Source organism: Salmo trutta, chromosome 4, assembly GCF_901001165.1.
Source record: "Salmo trutta chromosome 4, fSalTru1.1, whole genome shotgun sequence".
NCBI lineage: Eukaryota > Metazoa > Chordata > Actinopteri > Salmoniformes > Salmonidae > Salmo > Salmo trutta.
In genome coordinates this window covers 11,466,198-11,482,705 of record NC_042960.1, presented here as the reverse complement: position 1 = coordinate 11,482,705, position 16,508 = coordinate 11,466,198, and the positions used below count along the sequence as shown (strand labels likewise).

Below are 16,508 nucleotides of genomic sequence, written 5' to 3'. Positions count from 1 at the left end.
ACAATGGATGGACAAACAATTCATTTTAATTTCCATTATAACAGAGAGAGAGTAGTGTTTTGATTAAGGCAGTCAACCTTCTACCCTGTTCTTTGGAAGGTGGGAAGAGAGAGAGAGAGACAGAGGGAGAGAGAGGGAGAGATAGAGCGAGAGAAAGAGGGAGAGAGAGGAAGAAAGAGAGTGTAACGGCTCTCGTTGGTGGTAGAAGGAGACCAAAGTGCAGCGTGGTAAGTGTTCATGATTCGTTTACTCAAGAAACACTAAAACAAAATAACTACAGCAACAAAACGAAAGCGCACAGTTCTGTCAGGCACAGACACTAAACAGAAAACAAGATCCCACAAAACCCAAAAGGAAAATGACAACTTATACGTGATCCCCAATCAGAGACAACGATAGACAGCTGCCTCTGATTGGGAACCACACTCGGCCAAAACCAAAGAAATAGAAAACATAGACTTTCCCACCCGAGTCACACCCTGACCTAACCAAACATAGAGAAATAATAAAGATCTCTAAGGTCAGGGCGTGACAGAGAGAGCGAGAGCGGGAGAGAGAGAGAAAGAAAGAGAGAGATACAGAGAGAAAGAGGGAGAGAGAACAGGCCACTAAGGAGCGTGTGCTGTGCTTTGATGTAGGGCCTCAACTCTCTAGCCACTTACTGAGAGGCCAAACATGACGCAGCGCTGACGCCCGCTGGAGACACACACACACACACACACATACTGACCTATGACGATGGTGTTGTAGGAGACCTGTTCTGAGTTCTTCCCGTCGTTGTAGAATGCCATGTGCCAGATGCCAGAGTCCAGGTACTGGATGAAGCCCGCTTCGTGCACGCTCACCGAGCGCGCCCGCCTAGACACGCCCTCCACCTCCACCAGCCCGCGCTTCTCCTTGGTGATCAACCGACTGCCATCCAGCAGCTCCACAAAGTCATACTGGACAACACACACACACACACACACACACACACACACACACACACACACACACACACACACACACACACACACACACACACACACACACACACACACACACACACACACACACACAACAATATGAGACTCCATTTCATCTGTTTCTAGTCCTTCCACACTAATGGTTGAACTAACGTTTGGCCTCGGATGACTTGGAACATTTCTCCTTTCATTTCTGGCCATGAATGTTTTATATCACAGTGGCCATAAACATTGATTCTATTAACATTTTCCCCATCTCTGCTAATGAGTCCTTCGTGGAAAGAATGCTTTTCTCCCCAAAAAGAGAAAAATACTCATTCCTGACACGGACACACACACCATCCACAGAGACCAAACCTGAAAAATTACCACTTCTTAATTCCCTGTCTGTTCCTCAGCCTTGATCCAACATGTCCGTCAATATCCCCTCATTATGTCCTCTCCAACGTCTTAAAGAAACATATTGATTACCACACAGAGCAAATAATGCCACGGCGCCTGCTAACGCTCTCGCTCCACTCTGGGGTATCGACGCGCAGCGCTGTGAAGAACTTTGTTGCCAATTACCTCTATTAGGCTTCAGCCGCTTCATTTGGAGTGTGTGTGTGTGTGTGTGTGCGCGCTTCATTTGGAGGCTGCATGGAGTGTCTCTGCCGTACCCTTGAGGAATATGTCTGCCATTGTTAAAGATGATACATTGGCCCTGTCTGAAAACATAACTAGCCTTCAAATCCTTGATGCCTCAATGTGTTACCTCCCTCTCAAAGCTCATTGGAGGGGAGGGACATTGGATCGTCTCTTCCAATGAGCTTTGAGATTCCACCCTACCTGTATGTTTGAGTGAGTGTGACAGTCCAATTACACCTCCTACCTAATGTGTGTGTGTGTCTGTGTGGGGGGGGGGTCCTTCCTACCTGTGTGTGCGAGGGGGGCAGGCCCTTCCTGCCGTATACCCCCACCAACGCATCCCTCTGCACTGAGATGTTGAACTTGAGGAACTGCGGCTGGTCAATGTAGAGCTGGGAGCGCCAGAAGATCCCTGGTGGGACTTCCTGAACGGCCCTGCGCCCCACGTCCACCTCCCCCGTGTCTATGGTGTTGTTCTCCTGGAGGAACACCCCTAGTTTACCTAGATAGAGGGAGAGAGAGGGGGAGGGGAGGGAGGGAGGAGAGAGAGAAAGGGAGGGGGGGAAGAGGGATTAAATTAGCATGCTGAATGACAGAAACATGGTTCCAGTTTAGGACAACATGATAAAATAGTACGCACTTGCAATGACGAAAGTGAATGGAGGAAGGCATCATCACTATGCATTTGAATACAGCTGCTTAGATTGTTAGCGGAAGCCTGCATTCAGCCATCAGATTAAGATGGTAATCCTCATAACAACCATGCATAATAACTGTTTCCTGAGGCTGCTACAGTAATGTTGTAATGAGGCTCTAGGCTGCTAGTGTAATGTTGTAATGAGGCAATAGGCTGTTACAGTAATGTTGTAATGAGGCACTAGGCTGCTACAGTAATGTTGTAATGAGGCTCTAGGCTGCTACAGTAATGTTGTAATGAGGCTCTAGACTGCTACAGTAATGTTGTAATGAGGCACTAGGCTGCTACAGTAATGTTGTAATGAGGCACTAGGCTGCTACAGTAATGTTGTAATGAGGCACTAGGCTGCTACAGTAATGTTGTAATGAGGCTCTAGGCTGCTACAGTAATGTTGTAATGAGGCACTAGGCTGCTACAGTAATGTTGTAATGAGGCTCTAGGCTGCTAGAGTAATGTTGTAATGAGGCAATAGGCTGTTACAGTAATGTTGTAATGAGACACTAGGCTGTTACAGTAATGTTGTAATGAGGCACTAGGCTGCTACAGTAATGTTGTAATGAGGCACTAGGCTGCTACAGTAATGTTGTAATGAGGCACTAGGCTGCTACAGTAATGTTGTAATGAGGCACTAGGCTGCTACAGTAATGTTGTAATGAGGCACTAGGCTGCTACAGTAATGTTGTAATGAGGCACTAGGCTGCTACAGTAATGTTGTAATGAGGCACTAGGCTGCTACAGTAATGTTGTAATGTGGCACTAGGCTGCTACAGAAATGTTGTAATGAGGCACTAGGCTGCTACAGTAATGTTGTAATGAGGCACTAGGCTGCTACAGTGATGTTGTAATGTGGCACTAGGCTGCTACAGTAATGTTGTAATGAGGCACTAGGCTGCTACAGTAATGTTGTAATGAGACACTAGGCTGCTACAGTAATGTTGTAATGAGACACTAGGCTGTTACAGTAATGTTGTAATGAGGCACTAGGCTGCTACAGTAATGTTGTAATGAGGCACTAGGCTGCTACAGTAATGTTGTAATGAGGCACTAGGCTGCTACAGTAATGTTGTAATGAGGCTCTAGGCTGCTACAGTAATGTTGTAATGAGGCTCTAGACTGCTACAGTAATGTTGTAATGAGGCACTAGGCTGCTACAGTAATGTTGTAATGAGGCACTAGGCTGCTACAGTAATGTTGTAATGAGGCACTAGGCTGCTACAGTAATGTTGTAATGAGGCTCTAGGCTGCTACAGTAATGTTGTAATGAGACACTAGGCTGCTACAGTGATGTTGTAATGAGGCACTAGGCTGCTACAGTGATGTTGTAATGTGGCACTAGGCTGCTACAGTAATGTTGTAATGAGGCACTAGGCTGCTACAGTAATGTTGTAATGAGACACTAGGCTGCTACAGTAATGTTGTAATGAGACACTAGGCTGTTACAGTAATGTTGTAATGAGGCACTAGGCTGCTACAGTAATGTTGTAATGAGGCACTAGGCTGCTACAGTAATGTTGTAATGAGGCACTAGGCTGCTACAGTAATGTTGTAATGAGGCTCTAGGCTGCTACAGTAATGTTGTAATGAGGCTCTAGACTGCTACAGTAATGTTGTAATGAGGCACTAGGCTGCTACAGTAATGTTGTAATGAGGCACTAGGCTGCTACAGTAATGTTGTAATGAGGCTCTAGGCTGCTACAGTAATGTTGTAATGAGACACTAGGCTGCTACAGTGATGTTGTAATGAGGCACTAGGCTGCTACAGTAATGTTGTAATGAGGCACTAGGCTGCTACAGTAATGTTGTAATGAGACACTAGGCTGCTACAGTAATGTTGTAATGAGGCTCTAGGCTGCTACAGTAATGTTGTAATGAGGCACTAGGCTGTTACAGTAATGTTGTAATGAGGCTCTAGGCTGCTACAGTAATGTTGTAATGAGACACTAGGCTGCTACAGTAATGTTGTAATGAGGCACTAGGCTGCTACAGTAATGTTGTAATGAGACACTAGGCTGCTACAGTAATGTTGTAATGTGGCACTAGGCTGCTACAGTAATGTTGTAATGAGTCACTAGGCTGCTACAGTAATGTTGTAATGTGGCACTAGGCTGCTACAGTAATGTTGTAATGTGGCCTGTTGTAGCCTGTTGTCAGGTCTGTTTGTACTGTGTTATGGTCATTGTAATGAGGCAGTAGGCAGAACAGTAGCCTGGTCTAAAGTCTGTTTGTACTGTGTTATGGTCGTTGTAATGAGGCAGTAGGCAGAACAGTAGCCTGGTCTCAGGTCTGTTTGTACTGTCCTATGGTCGTTGTAATGAGGCAGTAGGCAGAACAGTAGCCTGGTCTCAGGTCTGTTTGTACTGTCCTATGGTTGTTGTAATGAGGCAGTAGGCAGAACAGTAGCCTGGTCTAAAGTCTGTTTGTACTGTGTTATGGTCGTTGTAATGAGGCAGTAGGCAGAACAGTAGCCTGGTCTCAGGTCTGTTTGTACTGTCCTATGGTCGTTGTAATGAGGCAGTAGGCAGAACAGTAGCCTGGTCTCAGGTCTGTTTGTACTGTCCTATGGTCGTTGTAATGAGGCAGTAGGCAGAACGGTAGCCTGGTCTTAGGTCTGTTTGTACTGTGTTATGGTCGTTGTAATGAGGCAGTAGGCAGAACAGTAGCCTGGTCTCAGGTCTGTTTGTACTGTCCTATGGTCGTTGTAATGAGGCAGTAGGCAGAACAGTAGCCTGGTCTCAGGTCTGTTTGTACTGTCCTATGGTCGTTGTAATGTAGCAAAGAGGGAACCAGCACCAAACTACTGTAACACACTAGTGCCAAACACCTGCTAATGTTACAACCACAGAAATATAAGTCAATGGTAAATGTTCTAGTTATTTTTTTTCTATAGTCCAGACACCCCATTTCAGTCTTTGTCACCAACACATTAACGAACCCCGACTCACGGTCACACACTTTACCAGTAATTTCCAGTAATATTATATCTTATCCAATAAGGATCCAAGAGGACTATTATTTTGGGAAATACAACTCATCTAGTCATAACCCATCACCATACCCACAACATCCCTACAAATACATAAGCATGAGTTGGACACATTATCATCCACACAGTAACACAGTGTGTGTGTTTGTTTGTGAGAGAGAGAGAGCTATAGGCTACCTCAGAAGGGAATCATGGCGGTCACGGGGGAAACGACTGGTCTGCTACGGTTACTAATGGACAGCAGCTGTTGTTAATAATCCATTAATTATTGCAGAAGTGGTTCAGGGGACCTGTGGTGTATGTGTGAGTGGTTCAGGGGACCTGTGAGATTCATAACGCCACAGAGAGAGAGAGAATGTGTGATGCAGTACATGCTTACAAAGGGCCATTTCCACTGTCCGAAGAAGCAATTAGACACAAAATGCTGCTTGCTAGTGAAACACTGGTCTCTTTCTCGCTCGCTCTCTCTCTGTCGCTGTCTTTCCCCTTGCTCTCTCGCTCTCTCTCTCGCTCTCTCTCTCTCTCACGCACTCATTCCCCTCTCTTGTGCTCTCTCGCTCTAACGCTCTCTCTCACTCTGTGAGCTAGGGTAAAAAATTACCTCATACCGTAAAACTTCAAATGAAATGCAAAGTTTTCCGGTATGTATGAGATGCTGCTGCCCTGAAGCAGTAAAGATGAGATGTGTTTGAATAGTAACACAATCAATATCATGCTGTGTATTGAACTGTCCAGTCCAACATGAGAAAAAGATGAGCATCTATTTATCAGCGAACTAAAGCCACACAAACACACACGGACAACCACTTGAAAAACATGATTCACTTAAGTCTTAAGAAAAACGAACTACCCGTCAACATAACATTTCTTGTGTGCAACAGTAGATGCATATTCAATCAACCACTTTGGAAAAAACTGCTTTCTTAGAGCGGCTGGCTCTATCTCTGTTATAATGCACTATGGCTCAACAGTGTTGCCAATGTACTGAGTGTTGTCGGGAGTGTTGTCGGGAGTCGGGAGTGTTGTCGGGAGTCAGATTACTGTTAGTAATCAAACAGTAATCTGTATTAACGGCTCTTAATTGTTGGAACATCACTGATAGAACTAGATCAACACAGAAGTAGAGAAAGCCTTTCTCTTGATCATGTGGTTGATCAGGGTTATGTGGTGCATCAACAAGGACAAGGATGAACAAGGTGAAAGAGACAATGGTGTGTGTGTATGTGTGTGTATGTGTGCGTACAGTATGTGTGTGTGTGTGGTTGGCCCTATGCCATTACTACTGTGTGATAATAATGCAGCAGCTTCAGCTCAGGCTAAACACCACCAACTCTGACAGCTATACATACACTGATCAGATGACATACACTGATCAGATGACATACACTGATCAGATGACCTACAAAGATGATGACCTAAACTGATCAGATGACATACACAGATCAGATGACATACACTGATCAGATGACATACACAGATCAGATGACCTACACTGATCAGATGACATACACAGATCAGATGACCTACACTGATCAGATGACATACACTGATCAGATGACATACACTGATCAGATGACCTACAAAGATCAGATGACCTAAACTGATCAGATGACATACACAGATCAGATGACCTACACTGATCAGATGACATACACAGATCAGATGACCTACACTGATCAGATGACATACACTGATCAGATGACCAACACTGATCAGATGGCATACACAGATCAGATGACCTACACTGATCAGATGACATACACTGATCAGATGACATACACTGATCAGATGACCTAAACTGATCAGATGACCTAAACTGATCAGATGACATACACAGATCAGATGACATACACTGATCAGATGACATACACAGATCAGATGACATACACTGATCAGATGACATACACAGATCAGATGACCTACACTGATCAGATGACATACACAGATCAGATGACCTACACTGATCAGATGACATACACTGATCAGATGACCTACACTGATCAGATGACATACACAGATCAGATGACCTACACTGATCAGATGACATACACTGATCAGATGACATACACTGATCAGATGACATACACAGATCAGATTACATACACAGATCAGATTGCACATGATGCCATGGTGGAAGACAAGAGCTGTGTTCGAATACTCATACTAACCGCACTATTTGTGACGTGATTGAGTAAATAGTATGCTTATTGGTCATAGTATGGATATAGTTAGTATGCCGAAAGTTCCCGGATGTCGTACTAAATATGGCAAAATACGAAGTATACACGCAGAGGACACTATTTCCGCACTTTGTGGCCCATAATGCAATTCTTTAGGAAATGGGAATGGCTTCACATTGTTTTCAGATTTTAAGAAAATGGCGGAAAATATGCAGCCAAAGTACAACGAGAGCGGATACAAATTCATTGATTTTACTAATTATGACAAATGTTAAGAAAATGTTGAGCAATGTAATAAAGTAATGACTTTTCAAATAAGTTACCTTACACATTATGTTGGCTGACAATTTGTTAGCTACGCTGTATTTACGAACCACACAAAACACTTCAGTCTGGTTTTAGACCCCATCATAGCACTGAGACTGCACTTGTGAAAGTGGTAAATGACCTTTTAATGGCGTCAGACCGAGGCTCTGCATCTGTCCTCGTGCTCCTAGACCTTAGTGCTGCTTTTGATACCATCGATCACAACATTCTTTTGGAGAAATTGGAAACCCAAATTGGCCTACACGGAAAAGTTCTGGCCTGGTTTAGATCTTATCTGTCGGAAAGATATCAGTTTGTCTCTGTGAATGGTTTGTCCTCTGACAAATCAACTGTAAATTTCGGTGTTCCTCAAGGTTCCGTTTTAGGACCACTATTGTTTTCACTATATATTTTACCTCTTGGGGATGTCATTTGAAAACAGAATGTTAAATTTCACTGTTATGCGGATGACACACAGCTGTACATTTCAATGAAACATGGTGAAGCCCCAAAATTGCCCTCGCTAGAAGCCTGTGTTTCAGACATAAGGAAGTGGATGGCTGCAAACTTTCTACTTTTAAACTCGGACAAAACAGAGATGCTTGTTCTAGGTCCCAAGAAACAAAGAGATCTTCTGTTGAATCTGACAATTAATCTTGATGGTTGTACAGTCGTCTCAAATAAAACTGTGAAGGAACCTCGGCATTACTCTGGACCCTGATCTCTCTTTTGAAGAACATATCAAGACTGTTTCAAGGACAGTTTTTTTTTCCATCTACGTAACATTGCAAATATCAGAAACTTTTTGTCCAAAAATGATGCAGAAAAAAGAATCCATGCTTTTGATATTTCTAGGTTGGACTACTGCAATGCTCTACTTTCCGGCTACCCGGATAAAGCACTAAAACTTCAGTTAGTGCTAAATACGGCTGCTAGAATCCTGACTAGAACCAATTTTTTGTATCATATTACTCCAGTGCTAGCCTCCCTACACTGGCTTCCTGTTAAGGCAAGGACTGATTTCAAGGTTTTACTGCTAACCTACAAAGCATTACATGGGCTTGCTCCTACCTATCTTTCCGATTTGGTCCTGCCGTACATACCTACACGTACGCTACGGTCACAAGACGCAGGCCTCCTAATTGTCCCTAGAATTTCTAAGCAAACAGCTGGAGGCAGGGCTTTCTCCTATAGAGCTCAATTGCCGTGGCAGAGATCTTTGTGGGCTATACTCGGCCTTGTCTCAGGATGGTAAATTGGTGTTTGAAGATATCCCTCTAGTGGTGTGGGGGCTATGCTTTGGCAAAGTGGGTGGGGTTATATCCTGCCTGTTTGGCCCTGTCTGGGGGTATCATCGGATGGGGCCACAGTGTCTCCTGACCCCTCCTGTCTCAGCCTCCAGTATTTATGCTGCAGTAGTTTATGTGTCGGGAGGCTAGGGTCAGTCTGTTATATCTGGAGTATTTCTCCTGTCTTATCCGGTGTCCTGTGTGAATTTAAGTATGCTCTCTCTAATTCTCTCTTTCTTTCTTTCTCTCGGAGGACCTGAGCCCTAGGACCATGCCTCAGGTCTACCTGGCATGATGACTCCTTGCTGTCCCCAGTCCACCTGGCCGTGCTGCTGCTCCAGTTTCAACTGTTCTGCCTGCGGCTATGGAACCCTGACCTGTTCACCGGATGTGCTACCTGTCCCAGACCTGCTGTTTTCAACTCTGTAGAGACAGCAGGAGCGGTAGAGATACTCTCAATGATCGGCTATGAAAAGCCAACTGACATTTACTCTTGAGGTGCTGACTTGTTGCATCCTTGACAACTACTGTGATTATTATTATTTGACCATGCTGGTCATTTATGAACATTTGAACATCTTGGCCATGTTCTGTTATAATCTCCACCCTGCACAGCCAGAAGAGGACTGGCCACCCCTCATAGCCTGGTTCCTCTCTAGGTTTCTTCCTAGGTTTTGGTCTTTCTAGGGAGTTTTTCCTAGCCACCGTGCTTCTACACCTGCATTGCTTGCTGTTTGGGGTTTTAGGCTGGGTTTCTGTACAGCACTTTGAGATATCAGCTGATGTAAGAAGGGCTATATAAATAAATGTGATTTGATTTGATATCATTACAGCAGTATGTACCAGTATGTTAGCTAGCTACCTAACGTTAGTTGGCTACTTATACATCAAACATGCCAGTATATTAACTATAGGCTGTCTAACTACCCAACGTCTATTGACTTGATTATTCCCATCATTCTTAGCTCAGCAAAATGGTATAGTATAGTCAGTGTGCGTTCTCAATGGACATTCGGGTGCTTTCGTAAATTCGCTCTGGTTATTGTCTGAGTGTACCAGAGTAAAGAATGACGAATTTACGAGCGCTCAACACCCTTTGAAAAAAAAAGCGTAAACAGTCACCAACGCTCTGGATAACATGAAAACTGCCTAACCAGCTCTGCTAGGGCAAGTAACACGGTCAAAGTGGTCTCATTTGTGTCTGGAGGTAGCTAGCAAGCTATCCAACGTTAGCTTGGGTGCTTGACAGCCGTTGTAAGGTCAGAACGCTCAAATCAACCCTACTCCTCAGCCCAAGTGTCCAGTGTGCCCACCGAGAGCGAAACGCTCTGAATTTACAAACGGACAATCTGACAACGCTCTGAATTTACGAGCGCACTCTGGCACTCCACATTGAATTTAAGAACACACCCGAAGTCGTAAAATGTCTAACTAGCAATTTGTTATGCTAACTAGCTAGCAAGAGGTTGCATAGCAACAGCATCACCTTCCGGTTATCAGGCGAAGCGCTAGTACGCTCAACTGAAAGCATACTGTTCATTTACAGTATACAGTACTAAAGTGAACTAATAGTATATAGTATGTAGTATATACTCATTAAGTATGTAGTATACAGTATGTTAGTATGGGTCTTCCTAAAATGATAAGGCAAACCATACATTATTCACAGTTCTATAAATGTGTGTGTGTGTGTGTGTGTGTGTGTGTGTGTGTGTGTGTGTGTGTGTGTGTGTGTGTATCATGAATGTATAAGATTGTGTGAATGTAATATGAGTATTTCGTGTTAGTTCTGGAATATTAGCTAGTCTTTTAGCTTTGCTACACCGTCTTCTAGCTTTACTACACTGTCTTCTAGCTTTACTACACTGTCTTCTAGCTTTACTACACTGTCTTCTAGCTGTACTACACTGTCTTCTAGATTTAATACACTGTCTTCTAGCTGTACTACACCGTCTTCTAGCTTTAATACACTGTCTTCAAGCTGTACTACACCGTCTTCTAGCTGTACTACACTGTCTTCTAGCTTTAAAACACTGTCTTCTAGCTGTACTACACTGTCTTCTAGCTTTACTACACTGTTTTCTAGCTGTACTACACTGTCTTCTAGCTTTAATACACCGTCTTCTAGCTTTACTACACTGTCTTCTAGCTGTACTACACTGACTTCTAGCTGTAATACACTGTCTTCTAGCTTTAATACACCGTCTTCTAGCTGTACTACACCGTCTTCTAGCTGTACTACACCATCTTCTAGCTGTACTACACCGTCTTCTAGCTTTAATACACTGTCTTCTAGCTGTACTACACTGACTTCTAGCTGTAATACACTGTCGTCTAGCTTTAATACACCGTCTTCTAGCTGTACTACATTGTCTTCTAGCTTTACTACACTGTCTTCTAGCTGTACTACACTGTCTTCTAGCTTTAATACACTGTCTTCTAGCTGTACTACACCGTCTTCTAGCTGTACTACACTGTCTTCTAGCTGTACTACACTGTCTTCTAGCTGTACTACATTGTCTTCTAGCTTTAATACACCGTCTTCTAGCTGTACTACACTGTCTTCTATCTGTACTACACTGTCTTCTAGCTGTACTACACTGTCTTCTAGTTTTAATACACCTTTTTCTAGCTGTACTACATTGTCTTCTAGCTTTACTACACTGTCTTCTAGCTTTAATACACTGTCTTCTAGCTTTACTACACGGTCTTCTAGCTTTAATACACTGTCTTCTAGCTGTACTACACTGTCTTCTAGCTGTACTACACTGTCTTCTAGCTGTACTACACTGTCTTCTAGTTTTAATACACCTTTTTCTAGCTGTACTACATTGTCTTCTAGCTTTACTACACTGTCTTCTAGCTTTAATACACTGTCTTCTAGCTTTACTACACTGTCTTCTAGCTTTAATACACTGTCTTCTACACTTTTCTGTGTCACTCCATCTGGACCTGTCAACAAAGCCCTTTCCTCTCGCCCGGTGCACCTCAACCCAACACTTCCAATCATCTGTGAGAGTGAGTGAGTGAGTGAGTGCACTAAGGCGATTGCTCTCCTACTCTTCCTCCCCCTGGGTAAACTCTCTTATAGAGAGAGTGCTTTTAGGTTACCTGCCTATCACAGAGGTGAACAACAACATGCAGTCCAAACATAGGTACTGGACACACACTGGCACACACACACACACACACACTGGCACACACACGTGATGCGTGGATTGACTCATAACCCGCAGTCCCCGTGATTTTACAGATGCAGGATCTTAATTTGAGCCAGTTTGCTGCAGCAACAGGAAATGTGAATTATTAATCTGCCGATTATAATTAATGGACATTTTTGTAGAGGTTGATATATTTTTCGTAAGGGAAAATCAAGTCTGAAAATTCAAAGTGGACATTTTTCAACCTTTTTAAACCTTGAACACACTACAAGTTTTAGAATTATTTGTAAAGTTTTAATTTTCTCCTGCAACAGGGTGATCAAACTAAGATCCTACACCTGTGTCCGCGGGGCGGGCGGGTTTAGGGTCATGAAATATTGTGTGGATGAAGGGTGGGTTTAGGTTCATGAAATATTTTGTGGATGAAGGGTGTGTGGGTGGTGGGTGGGTTGGACAAAGAGAAAACGATCCATTAAAAAAATCCATAAATGTATGATAATTATTGTGCAATTCATATACATATGATACATTGAGGTTTTTCTTTCATGATTTTAATCAGGCATTAGGGCGTAAACCTAAGCTTTAGGGCCTAACTGTACGTGTGCCAAATATACGCCGATAGCCAAATGTTATTGGGAACTTGGGCAGAAAAAGTTAACGGCAATCCACTGAGACAAAAAGGACAAAAGTGTTCAGTACATATTGCATATTTGCAGGTTAGGGTCGGGTGCAGGCCTCCTATTTATCACACATAGTCGGGCGGTTGCAGACGGGTTATTAGCAATTGCTGGTGTGTGCGGGTCAACAAACAGCTGACCCGCGCATCACTAACAGACACACACACACACACACTCACTCACTCACTCACTCACTGAGACGAGTGTGAAGGGAGAGTCAGCGTATATTTATCAATGTGTGCATGTATGTTTAGATGCACTTTACTTTTCCAACACTGTGTGTGTGTGTGTGTGTGTGTGTATGTGTGTGTGTGTGTGTGTCTGTGTGTGTGTGTGTGTGTGTGTGTGTGTGTGTGTGTATGTGTGTGTGTGTATGTGTGTGTGTGTGTTTGTGTGTATGTGTGTTTGTGTGTGCTTGTGTGTATGTGTGTGTCTGTGCTCATGTCTATTTGTGGTAGTCCATTCATTCACATCAGTGAACAAAGCCATAGGCTGTCACTGCAGACCGTTGATGGCTCCGACTCACACAGAGAGAGAGGAAGAGGAAGAGAGAGAGAGGAGGCCAAGGTTAGTTGAAGGAGGAGAGAAAGGAGGAGGGAGGGAGGGATTTTGTATTGATTAGAAGTGATGTGTTAATTAGTCGGTTATGATGAGGGCTGGAAGAGCTCATTAGAGTGAGAGCGTTCATTACTTCCTCACGTTGATGTAAACACTATCATGTCAGCATGACCACTCCTCTTCCTCCTCCACAGTGGCTTTTAGCCTCTCTGTTCACCTCATTTAGAGATCTGTCTGTCTGAATGTTGTCTGAATGGTGGTGACGGTCACTGTTACCTTGTACTGTCTCATATCTGTTGATCTAACCAAACAAACAGCCACGTGAAAAGAAAGAAGATGGGGATAAAGGGAAGAGATGTTCGGAGGGACATGGTGAGTGGAAGAGACATGATGGAGAGAGAGAGAGAGAGAGAAAAAGAGGGAGAGAGAATAAAAGAGAGAGAGAGAGAGAGAGAGAGAGCGAGAGAGAGAAAATGAAAGAGAGAGACGGCCTGCTCGCAGAACTGAACAAGTGTCAACCCAATTGTGTCAGCGAAGGTTAGGAGAGGGGGAGGAGAACGACTCTACCCTCCCCTGTACAGGGACACAAGCACTGGAGGGAACAGGAGCACACGGGGACGCACGGACACCCATCAAATCACTAGCACAAGAAGCAGATCACCTGCATCTCAAATGGCACCCTACTCCCTATATAGTGCACTACTTTGGACTAAAGACCTATGGTCCCTGGTCAAAAGTAGCGCACTAAATAGGGAACAGGGTGCCATTTGGGACGCACCCTAAGCCTGTCTCCCAGTGGGAGATGAGACAGTGGTGGAAGTACTGGGACTCATGCTAGTCCATTCTCTCCTCAGCTCTCTGCAGTATGATGCCCCAGTGTCATGGATTTATTTCATCTCTACTAGGCTCATTTTAGTCTACACTCGACCCAAATTAAGAAGAAAAAGCGTGTGATTATAGATGTATTCTCATAACTCGCGACCCCACCCCTCACATGCCCAGGTCCCACTTTGGGTCCCGACCCATAGTTTAAGAAACCCTGCTCTAGTCAGCTCTCTGCTGCCCAGTCATATACTTAGTTTGTAAGGTCAGTCCACTTTCAGATAAAGCCACTCTGTCTCACCTCAGCCCACAGAGACCAACACAGAGTCTGTACTACCTCGAATACCTGCAGTACTACCATCCCCTCTCCTCTCCACAGGGGATTCAGAGTGATGGTGGACATGGAAAAGGTGTGTGTGAGTGTGTGTGTGTGTTACAAAGGTGTATGTGTGTTGGTGTGAGAAAAGGATCGATAGAGAGAAACATTGGTGTGTAAGACAGCTAAAAAAAGTGTGTGTGTGTTATTAGAGCTGTAGTGTGTGTCCGATGAGGATACAGTGTGTGTCTGGAGGTCAGTGGCAAATAGAGTTTGATAGAGTGACTGCATTATGAGTTGTTCAGTGGGAGTGTGACCCGGCTGGTAGTCTTCACACACGCGCACACACACACACATACGCACATACACATACACACCTTTTGGCTGGTGGCTGGGCTATGCCTCTGGATAATGGGCCTGGATGAACGATGGCAGGGTGTGTGTGCGTGCGTGCGTGCATGCGTGTGTGTGTGTGTGTGTGTGTGTGTGTGGGTAGAGTCTTCAAAACACCATCTTTAGACAAAGCAATCTGAGGACATTCACACTTTAGGAAGCTCTTTCTCTAGGAGAAAGCCAAGTTCTTCAGTGCAATGTTTAGTGAATAGATCAAAGCAGGCTTAACGCTGATGTGAGAGGTGGTTTATCCCACTGACTATACATTCTCCTTGGGTTTCTCCATACAGACACAAGCCCACCCACACACCCACCATATAAACAGCACTTAAAGAAAGAGCTATAAGGGCTTCCCGAGTGGCGCAGTGGTCTAAGGCACTGAATCGCAGTGCTAGCTGTGCCACTAGAGATTCTGGGTTCGAGTCCAGGCTCTGTCGCAGCCGGCCGCGACCGGGAGACCCATGAGGTGGCCCAGCGTCGTCCAGGTTAGGGGAGGGTTTGGCCGGCAGGGATGTCCTTGTCACAGCGCTCACTAGCGACTCCTGTGGCGGGCCGGGCGCAGTGCACGCTGACATGGTCGACAAGGGCACGGCGTTTCCTCCCACACATTGGTGCGGCTGGCTTCCGGGTTAAGTGGGCAGTGTGTCAAGAAGCAGTGTGGCTTAGTTGGGTTGTGTTTCAGAGGACGCACGGCTTTCGACCTTTGCCTCACCCGAGTCCGTACGGAAGTTGCAGCGATGAGACAAGACTGTAACTACCAATTGGATACCACGAAATTGGGGAGAAATATATAAAAAAAGAAAGAGCTATAGGGTGGCAGGTAGCCTATCGGTAAAGAGCTGAAAGGTTGCTAGTTCAAACCCCCAAGCAGAATAGTTGAAAAATCTGTCCTTGTGCTCTTGAGCAAGGCACTTAACCCTAATAGCTCCTGTAAGTTGCTCTGGATAAGAGCGTCTGTAATTGACTATGTCAAATGTAAGAGGTACAGTATAACCTTGTCAGTATGGTTAAACACTGTGTTTCTATGTGGTCAGATCGCTGCCCTCTCTCCTAATACTGGGACTTTGCATATCAATACTGGCCCTTGAAGCCTCTGGCCACTATGCACACAGGGCCCAATGGGTCGGTCGGTGTGTGTGTGTTTGTTCTAGCCTCCTTACCGTTATCAGCAGACAGTGCGGTGATGGTGTTGGGTGTGGTGTCTGACTTCCCCAGACCGTTCTCAAAGGTGTAGCCCTCTGTCTCCTGCAGCTGCCAGTTCAGACCAAACAGATGCATGGCTATAATAGGGGGAGAGAGAGAGAAAAAAGACTTGTTACTCTCAGTGGTCGAGGGCTCAACAACACACACACACACACACACACACACACACACCATAAAGACAGTTTACCTAGCAGCGAGTCAGAGATAGGATGCCTAATCGAACTCTATCAGATAAAAAGACAACAGGAGAAATATCCCTCTATCGATTATGGTTTGGGTTCTAACAAGCTCTCGGATTGGCCGGACCCTTCAGGGTGTGTATATATCTGAA

At 44.5% G+C, this 16,508-nt stretch overlaps 1 protein-coding gene across 5 annotated transcripts in view; it reads right to left on the bottom strand.

Moving 5' to 3' along the window:
• Positions 1–16,284, bottom strand: part of LOC115191833 (teneurin-3) — a 109,708-nt gene extending 93,424 nt beyond the window's left edge. For all 5 annotated transcript variants that reach the window (XM_029749781.1, XM_029749783.1, XM_029749782.1 and 2 more), the window contains exons 1-3: positions 16,135–16,284; positions 1,880–2,094; positions 731–941 (exon numbers count right to left, since the gene is read on the bottom strand). In XM_029749781.1, coding sequence (XP_029605641.1) covers positions 731–941; positions 1,880–2,094; positions 16,135–16,252 — 544 coding nt within the window. In that variant the 5' untranslated portion in view covers positions 16,253–16,284. The remainder of the gene's footprint in view (positions 1–730; positions 942–1,879; positions 2,095–16,134) is intronic.
• Between the last annotated feature and the right edge of the window lie 224 nt (positions 16,285–16,508).